At 42.1% G+C, this 17,782-nt stretch overlaps 1 protein-coding gene across 6 annotated transcripts in view; it reads right to left on the bottom strand.

The window, feature by feature from the left end:
• Positions 1 to 17,782, bottom strand: part of ANKRD44 (ankyrin repeat domain 44) — a 219,690-nt gene that overhangs the window by 27,560 nt on the left and 174,348 nt on the right. For all 6 annotated transcript variants that reach the window (XM_006159916.3, XM_027776323.1, XM_006159917.3 and 3 more), the window contains exon 16: positions 9,756 to 9,827. In XM_006159916.3, coding sequence (XP_006159978.1) covers positions 9,756 to 9,827 — 72 coding nt within the window. The remainder of the gene's footprint in view (positions 1 to 9,755; positions 9,828 to 17,782) is intronic.

A 17,782-nucleotide genomic window follows, 5' to 3' on the forward strand; every position in this document is an offset into this window, starting at 1 on the left:
AACTACATGGAAATCCAGCGACATAGCCATTACGCTAACTGCTGGTCCCGACATTTATAGTGAACTTTTAGAAGAATACAAAAGAACTACCAGTGATATGCCATCTGCTGGTCCTGAGAGATTCATTTTTTTAATTAAAATTTTTTTTTTTTTTTAGGGACCAGCAGCTGGCGTAATGGCTATGTCACTGGACTCCCATGTAGTCGACTGTGGTTCTAGTTCTGGATCTGGTGGCTTAAACTCACGCCGGGTGCGTGTGCGTGCATGCCCAAGATCCTGAGAGAAACATGGAGGAGAAGGGATTGGGGTGTGGCCATCCCCCCGGGGGATGATTTCTCACTTTCTGTCTCTCTGTCTCTCTTTGTCTTTCTGGCGAGCGCATGTGCCCTATAGCAAAAACCTCTCCAAAATATGTATGTATTTTTTTGTCACAGAGCATGTTGGAAAGAGAGAGAGAGACAGAGAGAGGGAAAGTGAGAAATCATCTCCAGGTGGGATGGCCACACTGCAATCCCTTTTCCTCCCTTCTCTTGGGATTTGAGGTATACACACATGTGCCCAGTGTGATTTCAAGCCAGCAGACCTGGGACTTGAACTGTGCAGTTGACCATGAAGGACCCAGCCATCCTAACCTCCAAGCCACTTGTTGGCCCGAGAGATATTTTGAAGAAACTTTCTCATTCTATTATTTTTGTTAATTGGTAATTGCATTATGTACTAAACATATGTATTATATATAACATGTGTATAATAACTCATGCTGATGAATCCCAAATTTATATCCCAGTCCTAGCTTCTCCCATTACTTTATATATCTAGCTCCTTATTGGTATTTCCACTTGAATGTCTAGGAGACATCTCGAACTGAATTCTTAATTTCCCTCCTACAACGGGCTGCATCTGTAGCCTTCCCATCTCAGTAAATGAGAACTTTGTTCTGCTAGTTCTCAGGCCTGAATCCTGGCACCATCCTCATTTTCCTTCCTCTTAAGCCTGGGCTGGAGCCCTGAATAAGGGCAAGCAGGTGCTGAAAAATAGCCCTCACTCACATTTCAAGGGATGTGTGTGCTGAGAGAAAGGGACATATTGCTCACCCACACATAGGGATCATTAGGTTTTCAGGCATCAGCTAGAAAGCAGCTACCCGTATCCTTTGTCTAACTCGTACAAAGATGCCGTGTGAGTAGTAGCAGTCTTCGGTGCCACTTCTAAAGCACCATCTTCTCTACTCGTTCTTTAAAATATATCCAGAATTGAGGGCCAGCAGGTGGTGTGGTGGATAAGGTGCTAGATTTCCACATGGCCGACCATATTCAAGCCCCAGATCTGGCAGCTTGAAAATCAAGCCAGAAATGTGTGCACGAGTGTCCTAAATCCTGAGGGGATACTGGAGGAGAAGGGTTTGAGGTGTGGCCATCCTCCCCACCCCCACCCCAGGGGTATGATTTCTCACTCCCCTCCCCTGTCTCTCTCTCTCTGGCAAGCACACATGCCCTATAACAAAACTGAAAAACAAACAAATCAGAGACCAAAAAAATTAGCCTGGTTTCTTCCTTTATTGATAAGAAAATCCAAAACTTTCCATGACCGATCAGGCCCTATGGTCTGGCTTTCCCTCTACCTTAGCTTTGGTGTGTTCTTTTCCTCACTCTGTTCTAGCCAGTCTTGTCCCTCTCTCCAGGTAAATACAGTCACGTACTGTGTAAGAACATTTGGTCAAAGACAGACAACATATACGACAATGGTCCCATAAGGTTCTTTTTTTAATTTCCTTTTTTAAAAGAATTATTTATTTATTATCATTATTTTTCAATTTTGACCAGAGACAGACAGTGAGAGAGAGAGAGATAGCAAGCAAGGGACCAGGTCCAGGACTTGAACTATGGTTGGCCATGTGAGAGTCCAGCACCCCTAACCACCACACCACTTGCTGACTCTGGTTCCATAAGGTTTTATACACCATATAGCCTAAGCATGTAGTAGGTTATGCCATCTACATTTGTGTTAGTACACTCTGCGATAGTCACACAATGACGAAATCATCTGACGACATATTTCTCAGATGTATCCCTACTGCTGACTACACATACATAAAAAAATAAAAAAATAAAATTTTAGAGAGAGATTTTTGCTATAGGGAGCATCTTCTCACCAGAGAGACAGAGGGAGACAGAGAGACAGAAAGCGAGAAATCATTCCTCCCAGGGGGGATGGCCTCACTGCAATCCCTTCTCCTCCATTATCCTCTTGGGTTCTTGTGCATGCACGTACATGTGCCTGGCGTGAGTTTTAAGTCACCGGGTCCAGGACTTGAACCATGGTTGACTATGTGGGAGTCTAGCGATGTAACCATTACATCATCTGCTAGTCCTGACTGTTTATACATTTCTTCCTCTGGGCCACTGCATCTGTACTTTCTGTTTCTTCTGTCTGGAAAGTTCTTCCCCCAGAGAGCCATATGTCTCTCTTGTATTACCCTTCTGCTCTAATACCACCTTATCAGGGAGGCTTCCCAAAGAGCCTAAGTAAAATATATAGCCTTCTATCCTCCACCTCACACACACTCTCAGATACTGTACAACCCAGTCATCCTGCTTGCTTTCATCTTCATAGCGTTTATTACCACCTGAAAGCTGTTACAGATCCATTGATTTGTTTAAGTATATGATCAAATGGACTTGATGGGGTTATCCACTGCTGTATTCTGGAATCATGCCAGGCATGCAACTCAACAATTATTTAATGAATAAATGAATGAATATAATGACTTCTCTTTTTTTCTTTACTTTTTTTGAGAGATTTTTGCTATAGGGCATATACACTTTCCAGAGAGACAGAGAGACAGAAAGTGAGGAATCACCAGGGGAGATGGTCATGCCATAATTCCTTCTTCTCAATTCTCCTTTCGGGATTTTGAGCACACAAGCATACGCACACAATGTGAGGGTTTTGTTTTGTTTTGTTTTGGTTTTTGTTTGTTTGTTTGTTTTTTTGAGAGCTTTTTTCTCTATAGGGCGCGTGCGCTCACCAGAAAGACAGAGAGAGAGAGACAGAAAGCAAGAAATCACCCCCCAGGGGGGATGGTCACGCCGCAATCCCTTCTCCTCCATTCTCCTCTCGGGATCTTGGGCACGCACGCACACGCACCCGGGGTGAGTTTTAAGGCATGGGGTCCGGGACGCAAACCGCGTTCGACTACGTGGGAGTCCAGTGACATAGCCATTACGCTAACTGCTGCTTCCCCACACAATGTGAGTTTTAAGCTTTCAGGTCCAGGACTTGAACAGCAATTGATTACGTGGGAGTCCAGCAATGTTACCAGTACACCATCTGCTGGTCCGAAATATAATGACTTTTTTCACTAATGGCTGAAATATAATTTTTAAATAGTGATCATAGTGGGGAGCTGTGTGTGTGTGCTAGAGACTACACTGAGCATTCTAGCTCCAGTATCTCATTTAAACTTGGCAAATATCTTTCTTTAAAAAAAGCAAAACAAGCAGTATTAATGAATTCATCCAGGATCTCTTAGCTCAGTGACAAAGTCAGGACCAGAAACTGTGACCACTTCTGGGACAGCAGGTGGTATAGTGATTAAAGTGCTGGACTCCCACATGGGCTACTGCAGTTTGAGTCCCGGACCTGGTGGCTTGCTTTCTCTCTCTCTCAATCTCTCTCTTGCTCTCTAGTCAAAATTTAAAATAATAGTAATAACAGTAAATAAGTTTCTTTTTTTAATTCTAAAAAACAAAACAAACCCATGCTTTAGGCACTATCTTATAACTTTCACCAGTAATTCTATTCATTGACTTTTTAAAAATAATTGTTAACTTAATTTTTTTATTCATTTATTTACTTTAATTTGACCAGAGAGAGACAGAAAGAAAGGGAAAAGGAGAAAATAAACCACCAGGTCCAGGACTCGAACTGCAGTTGGCCATGTGGGGGTGTCCAGCATCTTAACCACCATGTCACCTGCTGGCTGCTCCATTCACTGACTCTTAAAGGAAGTACTTTGTGGACTAAAGACAAAGTAACAAATCATAGCATTGAATATCAAATATTGAATCAGAAACCTAAACTCTTTCTATAGAAGACTCAACACAGAGGTAAAGTGACTTGAACAGAACCAGAAAGCAAGATTTACTTCTGGAAATAATCTTTAGGCTATTGCTCTTTTACTTCACACATGAACTCTTCTGAGACAGGAAAATAAATTTCTGGATGTCTAACTCACGTCACAGGGTTATCAAGTTAGGCGCAGACTTAAGAACCTGCAAGATCTCTGAACATTTCCCTTTAATCCTCACAACAAAAAATAAATCCATTAGCATGTGTTAAGAGATTTCATATCTTTAAAAAAATGAAGAAAACCCTGCTGGTAATTAGGAAAGCTTTAGAATTTGAATCCAAAGGTCCCTATACTAGGCACTTCTAAACTCTCCTAAGACAATGGTCGAAAGGCCAGATTCCTACAGACTTCCCCTTGTTTCTTCCTTTCGTCTAGCTGGCAGCTCATGAGTTTTACTATGTGTTAAGTAAAGCCTTCACTGGAGGTATATCCAGCAAACATTTTAAAGTTGTTTTAAAAAATACCTCCTTTAGAAAAATCTCATTAGGGGGACCAGCAGATGGTGTAATGGCTACCTTGCTGGACTCCCATGTAATCAACCACGGTTCGAGGTCCGGACCCAGTGGCTCAAACTCAAGCCAGGTAGGTGTGTGTGCATGCCCAAGATCCCAAGAGGAGAATGGAGGAGAAGGGATTGTGGCACCATCTCCCCTGGGGGGCAGGGAGTGATTTCTCGCTTTCTGTCTCTCTACCTCTGGCTCTGTCTTTCTGGCACACGCATGCGCCCTATAGCAAAAACCTCTAAAAAAAGAAAAAGAAAAAGAAAAATCTCATTAGGTAACTTAAGTATTTCTTATACATGATTAATTTTTCTGAATCTTTTTATATAGGAACTAAGAGCAACAAGAGAAAAGAATCAGGATTGCAGCAGAAGTCATGAAAACAACGGGTCCATCTGGAAATGTCAACAGCTGGAACCTTCATTTACATAACCTTGTTTCTTAATTTAATTTTTTTCGAGTGATGAAATGCTTATGAAATTCATTGGGCCAATAACCCTGGAGACTTGAATCATTCAGCCAGGAAATAGAAACTCAAGACAGGTCAGGCTTTTTGTAGCAGTCAAGATTTGGGGGCATCTGGTTCCACTTGACTGCCTCAGTGTTTCCACCTAACAAACATCTGCCTTGGGTTTTATGGAGTTAATTGCTGCAGAGGCCCCTGGAGAGAGTGATGGGCATATTTGTGGGGTCTTAAAGCAAATAATTTTTTAAAAATTAGCATTTAAAGGGCAAGAATAAAATAATTTCAGAACAACTGCATTGCTATCACCCCGGTCAATATCACTGTCATCCCCTTTTGCCTGATTACCTGCTTCCACTTTTGTTCTTTTGCCGTTTAAACTCAACACCCAAGTGTGAGTGATCCGTTTAAAATCAGAGTCATACGACATTATTTGACTGCTTGTAACTTAAATGGCTTCCTGTTTTGCTCAGAGTAAAAGTCAAAGTTCTTGCAAAGGACTACAGGGCCCTGTGAAATCTGTGACAGCCCTCCCCTACTCCTTGCTCCCTCCACATGTCCTCTTCCCGCTCTGCCCCAGTCACCCTGGCCTAGCTGCTGTTTGTCAGACGCACCCATCAGGCTCGCAACCGGGGACCTTGCGCACCTACCCAGAGGACTCTTCTGTCAGATACAACATGGGTAGCTCTAAAGGTCTCTGTTCAAATGCGAGAGAGCCCATGCTATGTAAAAAAGTACCCTGTCTGCCACTTCCAAGCTCTGCCTCACCAATCCCTTCTCATTCGCTCTGTAGCACTTGTAACAAACACTTTGGGCCATCTGCCGTGCTATTCAATACATATTTACTTGACTATTGTCTCTCCTAGACTGGAAATTCTACAAGGGCAGAGGCAGGATTTTGTTTACAGCAACTCCAGCTCCTGGAATAATGATTAGCACTATGCACAGTGAGTGTATGCTGACTGAAAGAATGAGATGATCGTGAAGAACAAGGAGACAAAGCTAGCAATTACACAGATGTGTAAGGCACTGCTCTGTTTAACATGCATGAACTCATGTCATCCCTGAAACTGCTCTTCTCCCCATATTCTGGGCAGAGAAACTGAGACACAGGAGATTAGATAATTGGGCCAAGATCACATAAGAAAGGATGAAATAGGGGCCAGCAGTTAGCATAATGGCTATGTGGCTGAACTCCCACATAGTCAACCGTGGTTTGAGTCCTGGACCTGCTGGCTTAAACTCACGAGAGAATGGAGGAGAAGGGATTGCAGCGTGGCTATCCCCCCGGGGGGTGATTTCTTGCTTTCTGTCTCTGTGTTTCTCTGTTTCTCTGGCATGTGCATGCGCCCCATAGCAAAAACCTCTCCAAAAAAAAAAAAAAAGATGAAATAGGGGCTGGCAGGTGGTGTGGTAGTTAAGGGTGATGGACTCATATGTGGCCGATCGCAGTTTGAGTCTGGGACCTAGTGGCTTGCTTTCTCACTTTCTCTCTCATTCTGTCCCTCTCTGGTTAAATTTAAATAAATAAATAAATAAAGTTAAAAAAATTATTTTTCTAACAAGGATTAAGTGAATCAACAAATTAAAAAGCATCCTTGGGATTCTTATTTAATGAGAAGGGTGATGGACTCATATGTGGCCGATCGCAGTTTGAGTCTGGGACCTAGTGGCTTGCTTTCTCACTTTCTCTCTCATTCTGTCCCTCTCTGGTTAAATTTAAATAAATAAATAAATAAAGTTAAAAAAATTATTTTTCTAACAAGGATTAAGTGAATCAACAAATTAAAAAGCATCCTTGGGATTCTTATTTAATGAGAAGAGTGACAGCTGGGACCTCCTCTAGAGCGAGTCGTCAGGTCCAGGACTTGAACTGTGGTCAGCCATGTGGGAATCTAATGCCTTTAATCACCACTCCACCTGCTGGCCCCAAAGCCTGATTCTTTCCACTATTACCATCACGCTGTCTTTATGTGACTAGAAACCCACGGAGCTTAGCAAAACATCTACTGCACAGTAAGCATTCACTAAATAATAATTATTTTTAGAGAGAGATTTTTGCTATAGAGCATCTACACTCACTGGAAAGATAGAGACAGAGAGACAGAAAGCGAGAAATCACAACCTAGAGGGAATGACCTTGCTGCAATCTCTTCATTCTCTTCTTGGGATTTTGGGCATGCAGGCACATGCACCTGGCATGAGTTTTAAGTAGCCAGGTCGGGACCCAAATCACGTTGACTACATGGGAGTCCAGTGACGTAACCATTATACCATCTGCTGGTCCCAAATAATTTTTGAAAAAGAATAAAAAGAGAGAGATGATAGAGTTTTTGAAAGTCAAGAGAGTCTCCTCAGATTAATGGGAGGCTTGGCAATGCAATCAGCTCCACTTGCAAAGGGCATGAGAATTCTGAGATAACTCTCTCTAGAGACTTCTTTAAATGCAGCTAGTGCTTTTCTGTGAATGCTCAGCTTGGCGGTAACTTCCCAGACACAGCAGATAGCTGGGCAGGGATTCTAGAGAATAAGCTTTATAGCAGGTAGCTTGATACATAAAATATCTTCCTGTTCATTCATCTTTTCCAATCGAAGTCTACCTCCAGGAACAAAGATTGATTGATTTCATTGGACTCAAAATATGTATGAGCATATGCATGCGTGCATGCGCATGCGTGTGTGTGTGTGTGTGTGTGTGTGTGTGTGTGTAGGGGGGTGACTGCTGGCAGGTATGTCAGAGGACATGTAAGTCGTGTGTTAGCAGGTGTGCTGGTGAACATGTGGGGAGACAGGCAGGAAAGGGAGGGCTCCATGCAGTGTGATCATTGGTAGACATTCCAATCCTTGTGCACTGGACTTGGCCCCTCCCACCTTGCCTGATGCCTCTGTATGTCTATTAATACAATATTCCTCTTGGACCAGCCTGGTGGTTAAGGTGGCTAGATCCCACATGGTCGACAGTGTGGTTCGAGTCCTGGACCCAGTGGGATGAGAAACATATCAGGCACATGCGGGTGGGTGCCCCAAATCCCAAAAACAGAAATGGAGAAAGGTATGTGGTATGACTAGCCCCCCAAGGTGTTGGTAGGAGGGTGCTTTTTGGCTTCCCCTCTCTCTCTCTTTACTTTCTCTCTCTCCAGCAAATACAACACGCCCACTAGCAAATTAAAATAGCAACAAAAACAAAAGACTCTTCTCTTCTCTACAAACTCTCCATCTCAATTTTTCCTCAGAACCACTTTGAAGAACTGCCTACGCACACACTGTATTAAGTGGAAAGTCATAACAACAGTTAGAGACCCAGCCTCTTGCCATTCTTCTTAGCATCCTGCCTCTGGGTTTTACAAAGTAAAGAGGCACCCAAACACCATTTTCGTGACGGTGGCCTGATGCTTGCAATTCGGCAGCACCTGGGGCAGATGAGCTGGCTGTTGCTGGGTGTAGCCGCCAGTCAGGGGGTTCCTGGAGAACAGCTGCTGTTGCTAACTGCCCGCAGGACACAGTCCTGAGGCAGAGCAGAGTGGTGGCTGTGCTTCCCCCCTCGGTCACTCCCAGGAGTTTAGGGGTCATCCCTCTGAGTCGCTGAATTTTCCATTAGTTGGTAGGATGTGGATAGAAAGCTTTCCTGGTAATAAAATAACTCTTCTTCCCTTCCCCCCCAAATTTCTCCCAGTAACGAATCAGCATCTCAGCCTCCTCCAATTCCTTCTTTCAAGGATAAGCAGAAAGAGCAGCTGCAATTCTGCATGTGCTCATCTTGCTTTCACATGGTTGTGCTTAAAAACTCTGACAGATTTTCTTTTTCAGAGATTTTTGCTATAGCCGCATACACTCCCAGAGAAACAGAGAGGCAGAAAGTGAGAAATCATCCCCCAGGGGGCATGGCCACGCCACAATCCCTTCTCCTCCATTCTCCTCTTGGGATTTTGGGCACGCACGCACACACGCACTCAACATGAGTTTTTAGCCCGCAGGGTCCGGAACTTGTACCACGGTAGACTACGTGGGAGTCCAGTGACGTAACCATTGCGCCATCTGCTGGCCCCCAAACACCAAGTTTTTAATTGTAGGATTTGATTATCCATAGATTTAACACTTGTATATTGGTGTCTATTATCAAATTTCCTAAAGTGAAATGCTCTCTGAATTAAAAAAAAATTTGTAGTTTATTGTATTTATTTATTTATTTATTTATTCATTCATTTTAATTTGACCAGAGAGGGGGAGAAGAGAGAGAGAGAGAGAGACAAAGTGAGAAAGCAAACCACTAGGCACTAGGTCAGGCACTCGAACCACAGTTGGTCATGTGGGAGGCCAATGCCCTTAACCACCACACCACCTGCTGGCCCCATGCTCTCTTTGAATTTTTGAAATTTGTAACAATAATTTATTAAGTACACCACGGAAAGGAGTTTAAGTATATCATCTCTTCATTTGCCCTCATTTTACAGATGGGGAAACTGAGACTCAAGCACGGTAAGTAGAAGGTGAGGCAGTCTTTCTGTGCAGCCTGTGCCTTGAACCAAGTACTACTTTCATTATCATGAATTCCTGCCCCCCAGTGCTTACATTTTAGTACAACCTAGTTTAGGAATGCTAAGGGTTTTTATTTTTGTTTTTGTTTTTTAACAAGGGAAGCTGCCCACAGCATTTCACTTACAGCTAAGTGGAGTGGACTCTTGGTAGCACCAGAATCGGATTCCTCAAAACCATTGTTGGTTCTCTCCAAAAGCTGTGGAAAAAAATAAAAGAATAATACATGAGCCCAATTTTGCAAAAGGAATCCTTTCTGGAAACTAATGTTGGCAGAAATAAGAAAGGAGACTTCAGAAACTTAAGAAGTTAAACATCTTACCAGCAAATAGAACAAATCTGACTTAGCATAGGTAAAACAAATATGCTAACCAAATACTTAAACTTCTAGATCATTTCAGCATTTGCATTCAAGAGAAGGCTTTTTATACTTTAAAACATGCTCAACCACACTAATCTAGGAAAATAATTTATGTTAAATCCATTTTTACTCAACAAATTGGTAATAATGAAATATAATAATATTCAAATTTTATTACCAAACACACATTTGCGAGAAATAGTGTTGACGAAGATAGACAACCCTTGATAAGGGCAGAGAACCAAGACCTGAGGATAAGGGACATCCATTCTTGGCAGTAAGGATCAAGTTGAAAAGTATCCTGGCTTTAGGGCTGATAGGCATGACAGTGACAAGACTGTCCCTGAATGTCTGTGAGGGTGATGTGTCTGTGGGGTCAGTCATGCCAGTGGGTGTTTTCTGATTTTTCTATCTCCCTAATCAGGATGAAGGGGTATCCCCCTGGCAGTCCAGGCCATTAGTTCATGCTTATTTCTCAAGGGCCACCCTAGAGACCACTCTTCTAGACCCTCTAATAATCCTGTAAATAACTATTCCCTTTTCTTTTCTTTTCTTTTCTTTTCTTTTCTTTTCTTTTCTTTTCTTTTCTTTTCTTTTCTTTTCTTTTCTTTCTTTCTTTCTTTCTTTCTTATGAGAGATTTTTGCTATAGGGTGTGTGCACTCATTGAAAAACACAGAAACAAAAAGTGAGAAATCACCTCTGGGGGGACATCCACACTGCAATCCCTTCTTTTAGATTTTGGGCACACATACACCTGGCATGAATTTCAAGCCACCAGGATTGGGACTTGAACCATGGCTAACCATGTGGGAGTCCAATACCTTAACCACAATGCCACCTGCTGGCTCCCATAAATATTTATTTTAAAAAATAAAATTTTTCTTTGCTTAAAATAGCTAGTGTGGGGTCTGGCAAATGGTGTGGTGGTTAGGGGCATTGGACTTCCACATGGCCGACCATGGCTCGAGTCTGGACTTGGTGGCTTGCTTTCTCACTTTCTCTCTCTCTCTCTCTCTCACTCTGTCCCTCTCTGGTCAGATTTAAATAAATAAATAAAGTGAAAATCATTCTTTAAAAAAAAATAGCTAATGTGTGAACCAGCAGTTGGCATTGTGGTTGAAGTGCTGGATTCTGCATAGCCCATTGCATGGTTTTTATTCCAGACACAGCGGCTTGAAAAGACGTGCCAGGTGCATGTGCATGCATGCCCAAAATCCCAAGAGGAGAATGAAGGATAAGGGAGTGCAGTGTGGCCATCCTGTGGGGTGCTTTTTCACTTTCCCTTTCTCTGTTTCTCTCTCTGTCTCTCTGATGAGTGTACATACTGTATAACAAATTAAAATAATAATAACGATAACAAAATTTAAGAAGCTAGCTAGTGTGATTTACTTCCTGCAAATGAAGTCTGGATGGTTAAAATGCAATATGTTTTTAAAGAATTATTTATTAAATTTTGTTATTATTATTGTTACTTGCTATAGAGTACATGTGCTTACCAGAGAGAGACAGACAGAGAGGGAGAAAGTGAGAAAGCAAGCCATTAGATCCAGGATTTGAACCGTGGTCATCATGTGGGAGCACATGACCACTATGCTGGCCTAGTAATAGAGGTCTTTTTTTTTTTTTTTTTTTTTTTTGGGAGTTTTTTGCTTTAGGGCGCATGTGCTCCCCAGACAGACAGAGAGAGACAGAGAGACAGAAAGCGAGAAATCACCGCCCTTTCCCCACCCCCCCCCACCCAGGGGGGATGGCCACACTGTAATACCTTCTCCTCCATTCTCCTTTCTGGATCTTGGGCATGCACGCATAGGTGCCTGGTGTGAGTTCAAGCCACCAGGTCCGGGGCTCAAACTGTGGTCAACTACATGGGAGTCCAGGGACATAGCCATTATGCCAATTGCTGGTCCCAATAATACAGTTTTTATAGAAGTTTTCTTTTTCTTTGGAAAGGTTTTTGCTATAGGGTGCATGCACTCACCAGAAAGATAGAGAGAGACAGAGAGACAGAAAGTGAGAAATCACCCCCCAGGGGGATGGCCACGCAGCAATCCCTTCTCCTCCATTCTCCTCTCAGGATCTTGGGCATACACGCACACACACCCAGCTGAGTTTAAGCCACCGGGTCCGGGACTCGCACTGCAGTCGACTACATGGGAGTCCAGCAACATAGCCATTATGCCAACTGCTGGTCCCTAGAAATTTTCTTAATGGGAGTGGTAAAGAGGGAATTATAGTACTCAAAACGGTGGAAAGTGAAACTTCCTAAAAATCTACTTAACCCATTTTTCTCCTTGAAACTCCCAAACCTCTCAAATGGAAAACACATCATAAAGCCATGGGTGTGAACCAACACCATCTTCATTTTTAAAAGAATTTCAATTGACATGACTGATATGCCAAAAAAAAAAAAAAAAACCAACTAGAAAAACATACCCTAAAATGTTTAATACAATAATCTAAAGGTGAGATTATAGATTATTTCTATTGTCTTACATATATATTTGCAGTGAATGAGTATTGTTTTTATAATCAGAAAAATACTAACGCTATTTCTATTTGGTAAAAAAAAAACATTAACCTCCCATTTGATTAACAGAACACCATCTACAAACCCTCAGGCCCTTTCTAGTCAATACATGTGGAACGAAATGCTATGACGTTAAGATGCTTTGGTAGATCAAATCATAGTGCAAAAATTACCATCTAAAAGCACATCATTTCAAATTTTCAAGTAATACAGTACAAATAATTATATTGGAAGTAAGAGACATTTTGTGTTTGTTTCTTATTAGTGTGAAAATAGATTTGAATTTATACAATCCAGGATATGTTAGAATAATGAAAGTAAATTTGATTTGAACTTCAAAGCAAATAACTTAAAAAACCAATCTCTTTCACGGAGTGAAGTAAAAGTAGCCTGAGCTCTGTGATAAGCTAGCAAACAGCTGTTCTTCTCTTTGTTTTGCAACATTATCACCTGCAAGACTTCCTGGAATTGACAGTGTTCAAACTCCAAATTTGTCCTAGAATGAACTTACAAAGGAACACAGACTCACTTCCCCCACTATCACAAACATGGTGATCAGAGACGAGAAGACAATACACTGTTTGCAACCGTAAATTAGGCAGGTCCCTGGGATATTTATTATGGAGTAAGATTTGTTTACACACACACTTTGGTCAGCAGGCGATGCTTTACTTCATTCCTTCACTAGATACTTGCTGAGTGTCATCCATATGCAACATCTTGAGGTAGGCATCAGAATTTCACCGCTGTGACAGAGGTAGTTGCAGGCCTGACAGAGCTTAGAGGCTAGCAGGGAACCCACAGTGGGCAACAGGCAATTGAAATGGTGCAACACAGGGCCAGCGAGTGGTGTAGTGCTGGACTCTCACATGGCAGACTCTAGTTCAAGTCCCAAGAAAGTGTGTGTGTGTGTGTGTGTGTGTGTGTGTGTAAGACCTGGTGGCTTGAATCTCAAGCTGGGCATGTCTGAGAAGAAAATGGAGGAGAAGGGACTGAGGTGTGGCCATCTCCCTGGGGAGTGATTTCATGCTTTCTGTTTCTCTGTCTCTCTGGTGAGCACATGCACCCTACAGCAAACATCTCCAGTTGGAACACAAAGTTACCTGACATCAACCTGGGGTCAGAGAATATTTCCCAGTAAAATAACATCTAGCCGAAGACCTGAACAATAGGAGTCAGTAAGAGTCAAACACAGGCAGGAGGGAACAATGCTGCAGGCATAAGGAGGAACAGTGAGAACAGTGAGTACAACAAATTGGAAAAAATGTAAGAAGCCCCATAAGATCAGAGTGGCAGAAAGGGTGAGGCGAGGAACGCCTAAGGAGCAGTGGGGCTGGGACTGTGGGCAGAAGATGGATTAGGTATAAGGCGATCCTGTCACTGTTGCCCAACCCGAAACATTTTTGACAGTGTTCCAGGACAACAGTTGTAAACCAGGACACAAATCAGAAGAGGCAGGACCGTGATCAGACTCCTTGGTTTCAGAAAAATTACTCTGGCTACAGTGTGGAAAGTGAACTGCAGGGGTTCGGGGGCAGGGATTACAGCCCTAGAAGCAGGGAGACCAGTTAGGGCATTTTAACTATGGAATTTCTAAATTGCAAATTAAAGACATCAGTGAGAACTGGCAGTGGTCTGAAGTGTAGAAGAGGTAGTGAAGAAAGAAGGAAGTAGGTATATTAATGAGTTTCATTCATTCTTTTATTTATTCCTTCAAAAATTCCTTATTCGAACACTGTTTTAGGTGATGAGATTACAATTCTGATGGTTCCTACCCAAATAGTGCTACAGTCTAGAAGGTATAATGGAGAAAATGTATCAATTAAACTTTGGAGGAATGAGGAAGAGTTGAGTCAAGGGTGACCGCTCAGTTTTTCTGTTTTGGTAACAAAGTGGATGGTGAAGACTCTTTAAAAAGGGCTGGGGCTAGTAGGTGGTGTTGTGGCTAAGACGCTGAACTCCCACATGACTGGCCACAGTGTGAGTCCTGGACCTGGTGGCCTGCTTTCTCACATTCCCTCTCTGTCTCTCTGGTCAAATTAAAATATAATAAATAAAATTAAATAATTCTCTCTAAAAAAAAAAAAAAAGGGAAGGGGGCCAGTAGGTGGTGTGGTGATTAATGTGCTAGACTCCAATGTGGCCAACTGTAGTTCAAGTCCCAGACCTGGCACTTTGAAACTCACACTGGGTACGTGTGCCCAAAATCCTGAGAGGAGAAGAGGAGAAGGGACTGCAGTGTGACCATCCCCCTGGGGGGTGATTTCTCACTTTCTATCTCCTCTGACTCTCTGGCATGCATAGCAAAATCACACACACACACACACACACACACAAAAAAAAAAAAAAAAAAAAAAAGAAAGAAAAAAAGAAAGAAGAGATTAGGAAAGAAAAGAAACAAAATAACAACAACAACAAAAAAAAAGGGAGGAAGTAAGTTCAAGGGAGAGAAAGATGAATCAGGTTTTGCCTGGAAGTGATGCTGGGACATTCGTGGGGAGACGCCCAGTGGACAGCTGGATATAAGATGTGAGGCTTCCGAGAGAGATCTGGGCTAGAGTTATGGATCTGGAAATTTTCAGCAAGGGGTGATAGGTGAAGCCCCTACTGTGGATGAGACTACCTCAGTGTAGTGAGTGAATGTGTACTGAGAGCAGGGAAAAGGACCCAGGACATAATCCTTAGGAACCCCAACATTTAAGGGTTTGGAAAAGGAAAAGATTGTGGTGTGTACAGACTCAGAAAGAAAGCTGGGAGAATGATGTGACGATGAAGATAATGATATGGTGGTGGTGGAAATAATTACTGTGATGATGAAGGTGCTAGTGGTGATAAATGATGAAGATTTCACTGATAATCGTGGCCAACAGTTATTAAGCATTTACTGTACAGCAAGCACTCTGCTACAGCCTTACGTGGCTCATCTCAACAAGTCCTCAGGTAGTCCATCAAGTAACTTGCTTGGGTAACACAATGGTAAAGGGAAGATCAGTCAGCTGATAAGCTGGAACTTTTCCCTCAAATTTCACAAAAAAGCAGTAGAGATGGGGCAAGAACCAAGAGAAGTATGTGTGTGTATGTTTAACTACATAGGTCTTTGTTTTTAGAGATTTTTGCTATTGGGAGTGTGTATTTGCTGGAGAGACAGAGAGTCAGAAAGTGAGAAGTCACCCCCAAGGGGGGATGGCTATTCTGCAATCCTTTCTCCTCCTTTCTCCTCTTGAGATTTTAAGCACACACGCACATGTGCCTGGCAAGAGTTTTAAGCTGCCAGGTCAAGGACTTGAACTATTGTTGACCACATGAAAATCCAGTGCCTTAACCACTGTCACCTGCTGGCCCTGTTTTATTTATTTATTTTTAAATTTTTTTTGTCTCTAACTTCTACAATTTCCTTTAATCTTTGAGACTTGCCTCTTAATTTCCTAAAGAGTGTAAGTATTTATCTTACATAGCAATCATTAGGGATGTTAATTAGGACCTAGGTCCTCAAAGTACTCCCCTTCCTTGAGTGTTCATTCTTTAATAAAGAAGACAATGTGAAAAAGTGGGCAGAAAAGCATTTTTCAAGTCATTTGAAACTGGTATTTACAACTTGGATTAACTTTCCTTTCTGATCTAAGATTTGGTCCCAAACATACCGAGCCCAAGGGATGGGGCAGGTACCCGGTACTCCTATTCTATTCTGCATGCACTTTTCAGGAGAGGCATAGGGAGCCAGAGTTAGAGCTCTCATACCAATGACTCATTATATAAACTCATAATTTAGCATGTGGTCTGTAATGTTACCATAAAATAACATTTCTCTACAGAAATCAACCTCAGAAATCAGAAATGAAATGGCTCTTTACGAAAACAGTTATAGCTAAAAATACATGCTGGAAAAGTAGCTAAAAAAAAAAAACATGTACACAGAGCTTGTAGTTAGGTATCAGAGAATATGGGTCAGCAGGTGGCATGGAGGTTAAGATGCTGAAGAACGCATAGCTGACTCCATGGTTTGAATCCTGGCTTGAAAATTATGCCAGGTGCATGTGCATGGGTGTTCAAAATCCCAAGAAGAGAATGGAAGTGATGGGATAGGGATTGTGGCATAGCCCTCCCTGTTGGGGATGATTTCTCACTTTCTATTTCCCTGTTTCTGTCTCTCTCTGGTGAGTGCACATACCCTATAGGGGAAAAAAAATTAGACAATATAGTTTTGCCTAACATAAAACAAACTAGTAATATTTTCTCTTAAGAACACTTACAATTCGGACCAGCAGATGGTGAAATGGTTGCATTGCTGAACTCCCACATGGCCAACCATGGTGTCGGTCCTGGATCTAGTGGCTTGAAACTCATGACAAGTGTGTGTGTGCACACATGCCCAAAATCCCAAGAGAGAATGAAGAAGTGATTGCGGCATAGTGATTCCCCATGGGGGGTGATTTCTTGCTTTCTGTCTCCCTATAGCAAAAATCTCTCTCTCTCTTTAGAATTATTTTTATCTAACTTTATTTATTTATTTATTTATTTTAAGTTGACCAAAGAGGGATAGAGTGAGAGAGAGAGAGGGAAAGTAAAAAAGCAAGCTGCCAGGTTCGGGATTCGAACTGTGGTTGGCTACGTGGGAGTCTGGCGCCCTTAACTACCATGCCCACCTGCTGGCCCCACAAAAATCTCTCTTAATAAAAAAGAAAAAAAAAACTTACAACTAAGATATCCTCATGCTTATCATCATTTACATATTCTATGCATTCACATACTAGTTTTTACACTGAATTAGTCTAAACAACCCAATGTACATATTTGTCATGCTACCATAGACTTCTACTACACAGTGAAATCTACACAACGGCCAAGGATTGACTTGATCCTCTGCTTAAAACAGTCTACTAAAATGGCCACCTTTATCTGGGCTACTTAATTTCATTCCTTTTCGTCTCTAAAATACTCAAATTGTTTTTTTGTTGTTGTTGACTGATCATTTATGAAGCTGCTATGTAGAATCTAGCATTGCTTGAATCACTTCTACCACCACTTATCTGCCACTATCCTCTCTGGGAGGGAAATTCAGAAGACTAGGGATTAAAGCCACTTCTAACTTCTACTCAGATGTGAAGATGGCTGTCTGAAGTGGGAATGGAGACAAAGAAGGTAAGACACGAGCTACCTGATCTTTCAGTGGCGTTCCTTGTAAAACATGAGCTCCCTGGGTGACTGGGCTGTGTGGGAGGGAGTAGCTGGGATGCTTGGGGGTAGATTTTCTGGCCTGAGGTTTTT

This window comes from Tupaia chinensis, unplaced genomic scaffold (genome assembly GCF_000334495.1).
Source record: "Tupaia chinensis unplaced genomic scaffold, TupChi_1.0 Scaffold000661_1, whole genome shotgun sequence".
Lineage (NCBI taxonomy): Eukaryota > Metazoa > Chordata > Mammalia > Scandentia > Tupaiidae > Tupaia > Tupaia belangeri.